The sequence below is a fragment of the Ascaphus truei genome, chromosome 10 (genome assembly GCF_040206685.1).
Source record: "Ascaphus truei isolate aAscTru1 chromosome 10, aAscTru1.hap1, whole genome shotgun sequence".
NCBI classification, from domain to species: domain Eukaryota; kingdom Metazoa; phylum Chordata; class Amphibia; order Anura; family Ascaphidae; genus Ascaphus; species Ascaphus truei.
This window is the reverse complement of record NC_134492.1, coordinates 41058475-41074015: the sequence shown is the minus strand read 5'-3', so window position 1 is coordinate 41074015 and position 15541 is coordinate 41058475. Positions and strand designations below refer to the sequence as shown.

The 15541-nt window shown below is 44.4% G+C and overlaps 1 protein-coding gene across 2 annotated transcripts in view; it reads left to right on the top strand.

Annotated features, from left to right (window-relative positions):
• Positions 1-15420, top strand: part of LOC142503889 (flavin-containing monooxygenase 5-like) — a 42855-nt gene extending 27435 nt beyond the window's left edge. For both annotated transcript variants that reach the window (XM_075616783.1, XM_075616782.1), the window contains exons 2-9: positions 563-709; positions 1236-1424; positions 3775-3937; positions 11179-11321; positions 11836-12035; positions 12636-12991; positions 13758-13830; positions 14963-15420. In XM_075616783.1, coding sequence (XP_075472898.1) covers positions 578-709; positions 1236-1424; positions 3775-3937; positions 11179-11321; positions 11836-12035; positions 12636-12991; positions 13758-13830; positions 14963-15320 — 1614 coding nt within the window. In that variant the 5' untranslated portion in view covers positions 563-577 and the 3' untranslated portion in view covers positions 15321-15420. The remainder of the gene's footprint in view (positions 1-562; positions 710-1235; positions 1425-3774; positions 3938-11178; positions 11322-11835; positions 12036-12635; positions 12992-13757; positions 13831-14962) is intronic.
• The last annotated feature ends 121 nt before the right edge of the window (positions 15421-15541 follow it).

Below are 15541 nucleotides of genomic sequence, written 5' to 3'. Positions count from 1 at the left end.
CCCCTTAGAACTTTCTCTAAATGCAGATTTCTCGTTTGCTTTCTTGTGGGGTTTTAGCACCAAAAATGGCTTTTGTACAATATGGTTTTAGCCGGTGCACTGACTGCTGTCTCAGTTCTTTGCAATTGTACCAAGTGGAAAGGGACTAAGGTAGCAATAAAGTCCCTTCAATCTCAATATATTGTAATGAAAACATTTGCTATGCTATAGTCTCTTCTGCTATTGGTGAAAGACATACACACACATCCTCCCGTGTGTGCCACTTGCAATATATATATATATATATCAATGTCAGAAAAACAACCCTCCTGGATTCCACAACAGATACTACCTGTACAAGCAAGGTAAACAGGTACTCTGCTTCTGTAATTATTATTTAAATATCAAGCTCAAACTGTAAGTACATGTCAATATTCATAATGTCTTGTCACTGCATTAGATTATGTGTTGATGGATGCAAGCTTGAACGCAATATTTATTTTAGACACCCAATTTTCAAAAAGCAACTGTTAATATCTGAACTGGTTTCCTTTAAGTTATAATTATCTTATGTTACATGTAGTAAGCCCAGAAGACAATGGTTAAGAGAGTTGCTGTGATTGGAGCTGGGTCCAGCGGGTTGGCTGCCATTAAGTGCTGCCTAGATGAAGGTCTGGAGCCTACATGCTTTGAAAAGAGGGAGGACATTGGAGGGCTCTGGAGATACAAGGTGAATGTCTCCAAAACATTGACTATTTCTACAAAAAAATAGTCAGCTCTTAACTAATTAGATTTTTGGATAATGACAACATGTACTGGTGTATATTCACTAAATGTAGACATAACTGATATAAGGGCATATTCAATAAGCAGCCTTCTGGTATAAGACACCATCGGGACCTAGTAGACACCTTCCAGCCCATACACTTAAATGTGCTGGAAGATCTCCTATGGCAGAAGATTGCTACGTACAAATGTACTATAGTGTATTGCATTGCTCTGGCAATGAAAACGTTTAAACTAGATAAAGACCCTTCACTTGATTGGATGATAATGCGCGACAATTGCTCTTTAGTGAATGTTCCCAATGCATTTCTGGTCTGTGTTGAATAGAGCAACTGAAACATACCCGTTTTAACACATGCTCAGAAAGTAAAGCTGAGCGTACATTGGTTTAACAAGGCTGAGATTGCACTGTTACTGCAAAGCATATTTCATTGGCTAAAATCCTTCTTTGTGGTTCTAACTTCTAACAGGATGATCCTGAGGATGGCAGAGCCAGTATCTACAAGTCAGTGATCATCAACACCTCCAAGGAGATGATGTGTTACAGTGATTATCCTGTCCCAGACAATTACCCAAACTACATGCATAACACCAAGATTATGGAATACTTCCGCATGTATGCGCAACACTTCAGCCTGATTAAATACATCCGTTTTAAGGTATAGTGGGCTTCAGTCAGGATTGGGTTTGGTCACGTATTTACCAGTCATTATATAATACAGAAAGGAAACAGCACTCCATGAAAATAATAATTAAATCAATATTGGAACGAAGTTGCAAAGGAACCACTCGTTTTCCATCATAACAGGTAAGAAATTAAATAGTCAACAAAGTTCCAACACTTAAATAAATAAATTTAAAAAAAGGTCTAGAAAATGAATCATTTCGAAAAATACACAACATTTTTATTGTCAAGAAGATATATAAAAGGGCAGTGTAAAGAACGAAAGCCTGAAACATGTCGAAACACTTGCCCAATAAAAAAGAAAAAGTAACGAGTGTAGCAGGCAGCAGCCTAAATACCTACAGCACCTCCCAAGTTGGACAGGCGCCACGGGTCACCACGACTCCTTCACATGGATCATGCCTGCTACACTCCTGTTTCTTTTTCTGTTTTTTTTTTTATTGGCTAAGTGTTTCTGACAATAAATATGTTGTCTATTTTTCTAATTGATTTGTTTTCTATCCCCTTTTTTCTAATTTGAGTGCTGGAACTTTGTTGAATATTTACAAGTCCTACTATAAGAGGTTCTCCTACGTAATGAAGGCAAATCCAACATATTTGAATGTAAAGCACAGAAGCTACTCTATCACATAAGAAGAGATGTGAAAATAAACAGTCACGGTCAGTAATACCTATGCAGTGCAAGGACAGATGAGATAGGCAGTAAGTTGCTACTGCACGTGCTGCTGTAGAATACACAAATACCTCCATCCCTTCAGTGTCTGTTCTTAATGTGGCTAAAGCTATTCTAACGGTTAATGGCTGATCTTTCTAGCTTAAAGTCCAGCAAAATTATGAATGCAGATTAGCAAATGAATAACAGAATACCCCTCTATTTCATTGGAGAGAGGGGGAACGGGCCTGACGAAGGGGTGTTCCCCGAAACGTTGCCCCCCTGCTGCATCCCCATTTTGTGTACCCACCTATGTGTTGTCTTGACCCTATATTGTATCTGTGCTCACGTACCCTATTCTACGCCCCCTCCCCCCTCCATTACTCCTTCTGGTTTTGCCTGTTATATGTTTTTATTATTGCGTGTTATCGTTGTTTGATGTAGGGTATGGGGTTCTGCTTATGGTGGTTTGTGTTACACATTAAATCTCATTTCATTTCTTTTGGCATTATCCCTTTCATTTGTTCTATTATCTATAGACAGTGTGTGCTGGGCTATTGTGTTACTTATTTGAATAACAGAATTAGGTTCAGGATTTCTGGTATGTACAACAGTGCAGTTCATCTGGAGCGTCGTGCTTGTGTCCGAAGGTAACTTGTGAAACCTCTTGCCAGGAAGATTTGGGAGAGATGTGAGTGATATCTCCATCTACCAGTGACTTTTCTGGAGTTCAGAGAATTTTTGTATGAGGAACCCATATTCTTTACACCAGGCTGTGCTGAACAGCTGTGTAATATGGCAGGCATACGCTTGTAGGAGTCCATGTTAAAATGGATAAGTAAGGAGTGAATCCCGGGCTGCAGTGGAAGCATTGTTTGCAGACCTGCCTGAGATATGCAAATGTACTCCCAAGAGGTATTTCAATTTGCTGTATGAAGAAGAAAGTAGACAAGTGTTTTCTGCTATAAAAACAAAACAAAAACAAAAAACAAATGTTCATGTATATGTGTGATACCCTAAGGTAAAAACATCTGCACTCTCAGATCATAGCCCATAATCATGCATACCCCTTTTATTACAGTCTCCCCTCCTCCCTCTCCCCCATTGGAACTAAGAGACATAGGTATTATTTGTTATGTACAGCTACAGCTAATGATCATTTTAATTTATTTTAACTTTAAGCTTCGTTCCCAAAACCTTTCCATAGAGGGAATGCAGCCTAAGCAGCCTAAGCAGAAGGAAGATCTTCAAAGGCCATTCATGCAACTTCTTCTCTTGTGGTCAGAGACAAGACATGCTAACATTTAACATTTTGTTCGGTTTATGTTATTAACAAAATAACCACACTAAAGTAACATGAAGTTTGGAGTCACAGAACTAGAAGAAAATGACAAATTCTGGGTTATTCATCCAAGGGGCAGCGTTGTACGAAACAACTGGTTCCTGTAACCCATGGCCAATTACATTATAGCAAGACACAACCAAGAAGGAACGGGCACTCCAGAGGTCTTCATACAAAAAAGATTTTAATCCACACAGATCGACGTTTCGGTCAAATACACTAACCTTTGTCATCTTCTTCCGATTACATTATAGGAAATAGTTCCGGATTATTGAATGTTATCTGTGATGTCTATTATTATCTCACTCAACATAATAAACGTTATTTTAGACTGGCGTTTGCAGTGTCAAAAAATGTCCTGATTTCTCCACCACCGGCCAATGGATTGTCACAACCGAAAGAGAGGGGAAGCAAGAGATGAGTGTCTTTGATGCTATACTGATCTGCAGTGGACACCATACATTTCCCAATTTACCTGTGGCTTCCTTTCCAGGTAATTGTTGTATGAGTTTAGCAGTACCAGAAAGGGCTACGTTATACTGGGATTGGGAGAAATAAAACCTAAAGCTCTTACATGGCCTCCTGATATTATAGTACGCAGTAGTAATAAATGCAAAGGAAAAGGTCATGCAGATCTTTTACATACATCGATACCATTTTTTAATTGTTGTTTCTATCAATATACAGTAAAGTGCTAGCACGAGTGTTGCCATAAATGAGATTATCAGATGGTAACATGCAGTATAAAACCTGTGCGTTATATCAATGGAAAGTTAATGAATTCTGGCCAACTCGGGCTACCCTTTCGATCTTCCAAAAAGAAGAGACTAGGCCCATGTTCACTAAGCAGTGCTATGCCATAAGACATCTTTCAGGCTGACAGCTCAATACACCTGACAGCGTATGTAAGTAAATGGGCTATAAAGTGGATTAGCACCGCTTAGTAAATATAGGTCTACAGTATGTGGCCTTTTTATAACCGCACTAGCTCTTGCTCTTCGGGAAAATCACTTTATCTACCTGTGGCTCAGGCACCAAAACTTGATTGTACGCTCCTTAAAAATTCTGTGCACAGTGCGTTGTAGATTTCTGCAATGTATTGGAAAATGTGATGTTCATTTTAGATATTGGGTCAAGATGAAAATTCTTCTTTAAATCATCTTTCATATGTTACTAGAACAAGGGAACTGTTGTGGTCTTGAATGCTCACACTGTTTTGAGATCTTTTACTGGGTCTCGGTAAAAAGATTGTTATGATATATTTTTATTCTTAAGATTGAGAAACATTTTTTTTGGAGAATTTATTCCCATGCATAATGCCACGGGTGTATGCTGGTGCTGGTCCAGTAGAAGTTATGGTTACTCCCAAATCAGGACCATTATAACTAAAATACTACCGAGTATTAGAGTGGTTAAAAAATAAATAAAAAGGCTGTGGATCAGTTTCCACCTGAACAACTGGAGCTAAAAATGGCATCATATTTATCAAAGTAAGAACATCCCATTGTACTAGTCTATAGGATCCTGTTCTTGCTCCAGTTGTGCAGGGGGACTTTGATACATAGCCCTTTATGGGCCAGATACACCTAAATCTGTTAAGTCTGGGCTTCTAATATGGCGTTTCCTAAAGCGGGAATAGGCGTTATTTTCCTGAATTTAACATGTATCCATAAAGCTAATTATATGCTAAAACACCTCATTAACATAGGCTTAATGTCACATTATTGTAGCATAATGTTCTGTTCTCTCCCAGTAAGGTGACATTATGCCTGGTGTTCCTCCTATCCAGACAGGTAAAGTGGTGCAAAGAGAGTAGAGGGAAATAATGCTATGATTAATGCTCAAGATCTACAGTACATACATGATTGGTAAATCATACCAAACTGTGGTGTTACACCAATCCCGACCCTGTAAAAGCCCTATTTCATGGTCTGGGTGACAGTAGCGACACATTTAGGTATGACCTAAGGAATGTACTGTAACATTAAGTCCCAGTGTAACCCATAACGCACGTGTGTGGATGTTAGGGTAATGCTTTATTTGCATATAATTTGCATGTCGTTCTCACTAACGGCTGCTCTTTCTGAGAGAAAACATGACTTAACATTACGTTATTGTCCTTTGAAGACGTGTGTAGCCCCGGTGCCCTCCGGCTCCCAGAGACCCCCCTCCTTTGGGTCAGCGCGGTCGCAGGTGCCGCCGGAGGCAGCGACGGACCCGCCGGCTGTTCCCAAAGGTGGGGGCCGGAGCAGGGAGCGATCCGAGCCGTAGGAGGCTCAGCGGCGCACCCGGCTAGCGGGGGCCACCATTATGGTTGCAGGCGCTGGGATCGCGCATGCGCGGTTGCAGATAAGGAGTTGCGGTGGCCTATAGGGAGTCGCGCATGCGCAGAAGAATCGCACACGCGGCCCCAATGTAGAAATAGCCTCCACAGGACTACAATTCCCAGGAGGCTAAGGGGGAATGGCACCAGGTGCCCCCGAGTAGCCAATAGGGCTGAAGGATTGCCCTGCAGGAGAAATAGATATTTCGCGCGCTGAGCCCACGCTAGTCAGTCAGTGCCAGGAGCAGCCAGGGGAAGGAGGTAGGGTGCAGGAGTCAGTGACTCCCTGCACTAGGCCAGCAGCCCCCGAGGCCCGACATAGCCCTGAGCCACACAGTAGAGTGAGTTGTGTCAGGGACAGGCCCCAGGTTAGGGACCCTGCCCCTTACTATTCAGAGCCAGTTAGGGACCCAGCGGACGTGGCGTGTTCGTCTAGAGGTTTGGGCTCAGTTCTTCGCGGTTGCTGCAGCAGTCATCCGGGTGGGATTGCCCCGGACGGTAGTTCATGTAGTCATCCAGGTGGTATCGCCCTGGACGGCAGTTCCTGTGTTCAGCCGACATCAGGATCCTTTGTGAAGTTCCGTGGCAGGCCCGGGCACCGGAGTGCCCGGCAGGTAACAATCAACAAGTGCACCAACGAGTCATATCACATTCACATGGGACATAGTGGCTGCGCAGTCACACATAACTATCTCACTTGAGGGTGGGGTGATACTGTGTGGGAGTACTGGACACTGGGTGGGATCATCCGGTGGAGGTGCAGGTGGAGGTAGCATCCTGCGAGACGCATTAGTTAGTGTCTCCTCTAGGGAGGGACACCTGTTGATTTGTTGATTGTGATGCATGAGTACGGTCACACTAGTAAAGGCATTAGTTGTTATCCATACTGTGTGTTGAGTGATATATATATATTGTCCTGCGAGGAACCACTCCCCCTCTGGTGGGAGCCGTCGCAGGTGGAGGCGCTGCACTGAGTACAGGGTTACTCATACTATACTTGCCCCAGGTTCCCCGTGGCGGAAGCTCAGCCCTCCTGTGAACCTAACAGGTAAAAAAACCACACCTGGTAACATTAAGTTCCCTGCACACACATACTATATGCTATTGGGTGGGGGAATACCCGTTACATTTGGAGGCGCTGCTGAGAGCAGACCCGGGGTGCCCTATTTTATTTTTGTGTCAAATTGTCCACCATGTTCATACCCTCAATCCATGAGGTCCATTCTTGGGCCTGCTGGCGTAAACCACTGCCTAGTCATGTGGTGGTAGTAGGGAACGTTCCCAGTCATGTGGACGGGATTGAAATTTGGGAGGCCCTAAACAAACTCCTGGGCCTAGACAATGGGTGGAAGCAGATGGAGCAAAGGTTTGACATCACTGTCCAGTGGTGTAGCCTATGGATAGCGGCGGGTCAGAAATTATGCAGGGAAAATGGCCCTTGGACTTTATCAGCCCCAGGTGCCCCACCAGAAGGCTATCCCCTTGTATGTGCAGAGAGCCTTAGCGTAGTTAACGGGACTGCGCACAAAATGGAGATTTTCTCATCAGGGAATGCCAAAAGTGAGTCACACTTAAAATGGCGTCTCCCGCCAAGTCAGGAGAGCGCACGTGCTGCTGACTGCCAGCCTGCACAGAAAAGTGTTGCAACAATCTGTCCGGGTTTCTCGCGAAAATCAGAGCCCCTCCCCTGCGATGTGAGTGACTCAGCGCAGAGCCAGAAACACCCCTTGAAAGAGTGTGCCGCACCTCCTCTAAATTCCACCAGGGGGAGTGAGCAGAGTGAACTGCCAGTAGCAACATCTGTTCGCCCTAAGAAAGACACAGGATGCAGCAAACCACAACCTCAGGTACCAGGGGCATGGCGAGCGAAAAAAGTAAGTCAACCATTTCTTTTGTGCCCGTGTCTGCATAAAGTGAGGAAGGGCGATATGGACTTTGCTTATTACTCGTTGCCTAAAGGGTTCCTGGAAGTATCCACAGACGGGATCACCAGCTTGAGGTGTTTGGGCCCTGATTGTGTATTCCTGGGAAAATAAATTGTTTGGGGGGCTATTTTCTTTGTGAATGGAGCATACCATCTTGTGTCTAGCCCTTTTCTGCCTACGCTTCTTGAGGAGTACCAAGCCACGGCGCCGGATCCGGTTCCAGACTCGGTTCCAAAACCGGAACCCCAGATGACGGAATCAACGAAGGGTAAAGTGACTGCCCAGAGAGAATGGGGATCGCTACCACTGGTACCGCCGGAGCAGGACTGCTTCATGCCGATTGCCGCCAGTGAATGCGAGGCGCCCCAACGCTGTTCCCCTGCGGAGATATCCCTACCCCCATCCTTGTCTACTGATGACAGCAGCCAACCATCAGTGGTGATGCGCCTACCAGCAGGCCACTACAGTGGTGCGGCAGAGGCAGAGCGGTTTACCTGTGACTTGGGCCCGCTGCACATCGACATCCCTCGGCAGCAAGCGCTGGTGCGGCTGGTGCTGCGGAAGAGTCCCACAGCCGTGGTGACTCCCAGTGTGTCGGAGGGACATCCGGAGACGGGACCGGAGGAAGAAGCAAGCCAGCGGAGTGGTGAGGAACCTCCTTACTCCCCACAGGCTCCGATGGAGGCGGCCGTGGAAAAGGCCCTAACTAAGGCTCATGCTGAGCAGCAGAACGTTGCTGGACATCCGTGTGCCCAAGGTGAGACTGCTCATGACCTGATGGTGGGCCCGTGTGACACCATAACTGTTACCATAACTGAACTGAGTGTGAGCCCGTGCGCTCCAACCCAAATGGTCCCAGGACTGGGATCCAACGCTCCCGAGTTTCAAGACAGTGAGTGGACTGCCCCAGAAGTGCCGGGGACAGGTCCCAAGACAGCCGAGGTGGGAACTGACAGCGTCCCCGAGGACCTGTTGGCCACCATGAATCACCGCAGTGGTAAGGTATCAACCCTTTACCCCCTGCAGGATGTAACAAAGACTTTGAGTACGGAGACTTTGCTAATCGCTCGCTTCCCAGTGGAAGCCTCCCAAGTGCGTAGGGACAAGGACTGTGTTAGGAGTGATACCGTGAAATTTGCCTCCTTTAAGCCCAAAAAGGAGCACTCCATTCACCATGTGGTGGACCGCGGAAAGGGTCAAGGCCTCCTGGCCTACCGCATCCATGCTGCAGATGGCTGGGTAAAGGTCTGGCCAAGAGACACTGTGCTATTCCTTCTACCAGGGGGAGGAAGTAGTATGGAACCAGTGACTGTTGCACCTGAGCATGACTTCCGAGAAATTACCCAGGCGGAGGCTCACAAAAGTCAAAGTGAGGTACCCCCACATTATCAGTTAGGAGCACCCCACAATTGGTCTCAGCAACCAGCTAACATTCAGCTGGCCTCAGGTATTACTGTGTGTGATATGTTATGTACCATTGATGTTAGAGTACATATGTTAAGTTATACCTATTATGCACTGCATTTTGATTGTGTAACCTTATGTTGTGATGTCCTCCAAGCGGGGACGTTGGTATTTCCACCAGGGGGAGAATGTAGCCATCTACCCTCTGGCTCCCCAGACATTCGGTTCTCTCTCTCTTACCTGCGACAGCGTGAGGGCAGTTGCAGGGGTGATCGCGTCACCGGGGGCTCCCGGCGACATCAGCTACAGGGCGCCGCCATCTTGTGTGCGTTCGCACATGCTGGGAAGCTCGCGCACGCGCAGTATAGCCCCAGATGCGATACGGCAGCCATTATAGGGAGTGAGAAGAGGCGCTCCATAGTCAGGGACATCCCCCAGTTCGCACATGCGCAGTTAGCAGCGGTGGCGGCCATTACACAGCGCGCACACGGCCCCAATGTTAAAGAGAGCCACCAAGGACTACAATTCCCAGCAGCCCCTAGGGACTGCACTTTCACCCTGGTCACAGGCAGCCAGACAGCCAATAAGGCTGACAGATTCTCATGCTGCAAAATTGCAACAATGTTGTGTGAAGACAGGGATTGTCAGTTAGGAGCTGGGACACAGAGAGGGGAGGGTGTGTTTGTGCAGGGAGGAAAGTAGCCTCATGCACTAGGCCAGAAGTCTCCCCTTAGGCCCCAGCTAGGCCCTACTCACCTCAGCTTGTGGTTACTACAGGGACTCCCCTTAGACTAGGGACAGGGTCCTGCAGAACCTAGACAAGTGAGGGTCCAGCCAGGAAACGTAACTATCCTGGCAATTGCTGTGAAGGTATAACATCCTCTATGTTAGCAAGGATAAGAGACATTATAAAGGTGGATCACTCAATGCTGGAGCCACCCACCGTTGAGGCTAAGGCATCTTGGATCATCTCCTGGAGCAAGGGATTCCAAGTAAAGGTCACCTGCGCACCCGGTAGCAGGAGCACCGGGCAGGTATTATCCAAGTCACCAAGTGCACCACCTATACACTTCATCTTAGTGGGCAGGGCAGTCCCACACGTGGATGGGGTTGTGGGACTCTTGGGACTTTGGGTACAAGGACTTTGGGAATACTGTGTTGGGTTAAGGTCCTGCAAGGTGTGTGGATAGTTGTGCTTAGTAGTGTTACAGGGTGACACTGAAGTTATGTACGGTTGATGTCATATTGTTGATGCATGTGTATTGTGTTTTATCTGCCCATATAGTAAACCTGTGTTATATATACCTTGGTGTATGTGGTTCATATATGTGGGTCCTGTGTAGGGGGCATTCTACACTCCTAGAATCCTGCACAGGTGGAGGCGCTGTAATTAGAAGATCGTTCCAGAGGATTCACCCCAGGCTCTCACTAGCGGAGGCTCAGACCTCCTGTGAGCCTGACAGGTATACTGCACCACACCTGGTAACATATAGGTTCCCCTTACATACGCCATATATGCGATTGGGTGGGGGGGAATATCCGTTACACGTGGCTAGATTTTACGTGATGTTAACGTCAATTTAAGTGACTCAACTGAGCTTCATGTATCTGGCCCTATGTGTTGATTGGTTTGTCATTATGGTAGTGAGTGAGTTTGAAATATCAAGCAGTCTGTGTGAGGAGGGAAAGAGCAATCAACACTGTCTTTGAAACAGCTTAATCCCAGTGTTACATTGGCCAAATCAATTTGGGCCAGTTTTGCTAAATAGTGCTGTGCCACAAGTTACCTTATGGTTCTTTCATTTGAATTTACTTAACACCATCTAATACAAATGTACTCTTATTTTTCTCTTTCTTAAGAACCAAAAAATAGATTATAATCCCTATGGGGCATATATTGCCCTACTATTTAGGAACAAATTGTTATAAGGGGTTTTAGTTATTTTTTTGGTTAGCTAACGGGGAGCTTGTGCTATTCTTTTTAGTGGCCAAAATTATATTATGAGAAAAGAAAATCAAATGAAGAATTGCAATACTTGAACGTGTGTGTAACTACAAATTCTAATGTGTCATTCCTTTAAGGAATAAAGAAGTTTAGAGGTCAGTATCTCCACAGCCGAGACTACAAGGGTCCTGATGGGTTTCACGGGAAAAGAGTCCTAGTGATCGGAATTGGGAACTCTGGTGGGGATATTGCAGTGGAACTGAGCAGAACAGCACAGCAGGTATGTGCTTCTTACCGGACATATATATATATATGAGCCTCCTATAGGGAGTTAGGAGAGGTATGTGCCTCTTGTAGGAAACAGACCAGATATGTGCTTTTATAGTAAAACAAAGCAGGTATGTGCCTCTTATAGGGAAGCAGAAAAGTGAGGTGCCTCTTAGACAACACAGCAGGTATGTGTCTCCTAGAGGGTAGGAGAGCAGGTATGTGTCTCTTCAAGTCAGCAAAAATTGGTATAGTGTTGGACTCCTGTAGGACAGTAGAGAAAGTATGTGCCTCTTTCAAGAAAACAGAGTAGGTATGTATTTACTATGGGGCAGCAGAGCAGGTATGTGCATCTTCCAATCAGCCACCTTCGTGCCCATTCTATTGTCTTGCAGTCTGGTATTTTTGATGAACTTGCTTATAATGCTATAAAGTTCAATGATTACTAGTGTGTATGGTGGTGAGAGGAGGAACAAACCTAATGAACTCGAGACCCCTTCTAAGTGATTGTGTCGTTATGTTCCTAGGTGTTCCTCAGCACTAGAAGAGGTGCATGGATTGTGAATCGTATCTCTGATAATGGGTACCCTGTGGACATTGTAAAGTTATCTCGCTTCTTATATATGATGCAGAATGCTCTGCCTTCCTTTCTGACCAATTATATTGCAGAAAAAGGCCTTAATGAAAGGTTTAACCATGGAAACTATGGACTCTTACCCCGACACAGGTACAGTACAAGTGTGGTCATCTGAATAATTAAAGTAAAAAAGGTGAAGACTGATCGCAGCGAAGAGATAGGGCTGGAGGCTCGTATCCAAAACAAAAATAATTTATTAAATGCGCATAATAGCACAGAAGGCAAAAAAGAGGTCCTCTGACGCGTTTCTCACCCAAAGGGTGCTTTATCAAATAATTAAGATTTGCACAAACAGTCTTCCAACTGTTATTAAATGAACAAAAAAAGCATTAAATAGAAATGATGCAAATGTTTTAAAATAAAATCTTTCAGATTCTTACTAGCATATTGCATTTTAAATATCCAACATTCTGATGATAATTCAAACAATATATAGTATGTAACATATTTGCGGTTTTGTTAATTGTAGGTGAATTTATTGTAGAGTTAATTTTAGATGTATCGAATATGTAAATGGGTGCTCAAAGATAGTAGTTAAAGCATTATATCGTAAGAATGCCAAGCTGAGTTTACACTTTTTGCTTTTGGGCTAAAAAGTGGATATTATAATCAAGTACTACAATATACATTCCTGTTAAACTAATTGTTTGCTCATTGTGCTTTTCTGCTGTTTGCTTTGTACCAACAAAGGTACTTAAGTCAACACCCAACCATCAATGACGATCTTCCTAACCGCATCATGTCAGGTCAAGTGCAGGTGAAACCCAATGTGAAGGAGTTCAACGAGACAGAGGCCATCTTTGAAGATGGAACAGTGGAGAATGATATCCATGCAGTCATCTTTGCTACAGGGTACAGCTTTTCTTTCCCCTTCTGTGAAGAGTTTGTCCTCAGAGTCAGAGATAATAAGATCTCATTGTACAAATATGTCTTCCCTCCTGATCTGGAGAAGCCTACACTGGCAGTAGTTGGACTCATCCAGCCCATTGGCGCCGTCATGCCTATTTCTGAGCTCCAGTCTCGCTTGGCCACCAGAGTCTTTAAGGGTGAGTTTTCCAAAAACAAAATGATCAAACATTGTAAGCCGTCTTGTTAGGATGAGGACAGCTAGTCCGAGATGGTAAGATCTAAGACTATTATGGCAACTACCAAAGTGATTACGTTTCTATTTATGATACGCCGGCAGTGATCAGAGGAAGATAGGCAGTTCCATGGCTGTCTTTTTCCATAGCCCTCAGCATAACCGGTGAATATGACACAGTTCCATCATATCAATAACAAGACTTTATGCATCATAACCACATTTTGATTATTATTTGGATCTTCGGCAATTATGTTGCTGGTGGTCTTTTTATTCTCTTGAGTTATAAAGAGAGTGTAGGAGGGTAGAAACCGTAGTGGAAGGAGCAAGGGTCTCCTCGGCGTAAGGCGGTAATGCTCCAGGTGACCCATGTGGTTTGCTTTTAAGACAGGAAGAGTCAACATTGGGAGACCATAAACAGGCCCTTACTTTTCCTTATGTACACACCTAATTTTCTCTTTATTGGCTTTTTTGTAACATAACTGAAGAACATCAGTGCTTTATAAGTTGGTCTGAAACCTTTAATTGTGCGCAGGCACCCCACACCTGAAATCAATAACCCATTGTTTATATAGGGTAGATATCCCCCTCATTTATGATTTTTCAATTATGCCCTTAGCTGGATGTAAGATAAATTGCTCAGTCCTTCCAAACTTCCCATATCCTCCAAGATCTTGTCTAGACTCCACAAACAGTCATCATTACTAGATACTTTGCTTTTGACTGTTTAGGGTTAGTCAGACTGCCTACAGTGGAAAATATGATGTTGGACATTACACAGAAGAAGCAGAAGATGGAAACGCGGTAAGTTCTCTCAAAACAATTCAGTTCTCTCTCTTGCAGCAACTGATTTTTAAGGCAATGCGAGATGACCTTGTGTTGGGATCAGAACAGAATTTGTAATGTACAGCACGCCTCAAAATATCGGTGCCTTAAAACAGGGGTACTCAGCTCCAGTCCTCAAGCCCCCTCAACAGGTCAGGTTTTCAGGATATCACTGCTTCAGCACAGGTGGCTCAATCAGTCCCTGCTTCAGCACAGGTGGCTCAGAGGCTCAGTCTTTGATTGAGCCTCTGATTGAGCCACCTGTGCTTTACCTGAGATATCCTGAAAACCTGACCTGTTGGGGGGGGGGGGGAGGGAGGCTTGACGACTGGAGTTGAGCATACCTGCCTTAAAAACCCCTCTACTCTTTCAGTGGCTTATTGATATTTGGTATCTGTAAATATTCCCACGCCAAAAATTAGCTGCCCCGATAACCCTTCAATTTAATCTGAATCAGAAACACAACTGACTAGAGCTTTGCATTTTTTTTTTTGCTGAAGTTAGAAGAAAAATTCACCAAGAATTAAAATGTAATCTTCCAAGTCACGTGGCCCTTGGCGCACTGCTCTCTACACCCCGTAACGGTGCAATTCTGGGCAACGAGAACAAAAAAACCCATAATATTGTAGAGAAAACTGCAAAGCAAATTGTAAGACATTTGCACATCTCGACAACTGGAAGGCTTAATAAAAATATTTTAAATATACACTAAAAAATGACCAGAGGACAAGAGAGAAGGGATACTGATTTAAACACTGGCTGATCCTATGGCTATTTGTTAATGACCTGTTGAAACACACAATATCTTAATGTCAAACAAAGTACATATGTAGGATATATTAATACCAAATAATGTTGGATACTTTGGATATAAAGCATATCTACTGTAGCAATGTAAAGAAGATCAGGGCAAATGGCCCCTGTAGAATAAGCATTGTTTATTGTGCAGTAGCATTACTGCTAGCAGAAATATTTCCATTAGTATTGCTTAATTCTTACAAGGTTCCCAAAGAAGTGTTATCACTCTTTGGTAAGTGGTACTAAGACTTATGAGGCACCTTATGGCCCGTTCAGTTGAGTAAGCCATTATGTACTTTTTTCTTTCTATAAGCTACGTTGTGAGCCAACGCCACACTATACAAGTCGACTATGTTGAATACATGGATGAACTTGCCACACTTGCTGGTGTGAAGCCCAACGTGTTCAGACTGATCCTCACAGACCCAAGGTTGGCCTTGGAGGTGTTCTTCGGTCCAAGTACACCATACCAGTATCGTCTGATGGGGCCAGGCAAGTGGAATGGAGCCAGAAAAGCCATCATTACCCAGTGGGACCGCATCATCACGCCAACAAAAACGCGTGTTCTAGATAGTTCTGCTGGGGTCCTATCATTTCTGCCGGGGCTAAAAGTCTTTGCTGTTTTGACTCTCATAGCAGCTATTTTTCTTCACTTTAACATGTGTTGTTAATTGTTCCTATACAGTTATTCATGGAAGGAAATGTATATCTTTGTGTGTGTGTATATCTTGAGAGCGGAAACGTTGAGACAATAAAACTTCACCTATTTCAGTGCCTGTCCTGTTTTTCTCTGTTATTGTGTTGTTGCAGACAGTTGCACGGTATGCACCCAGAATGGATTCCATGGATTTGGAAGCAAGAGCCTTGCTATCTGACTGACTGTGTGTGTGTG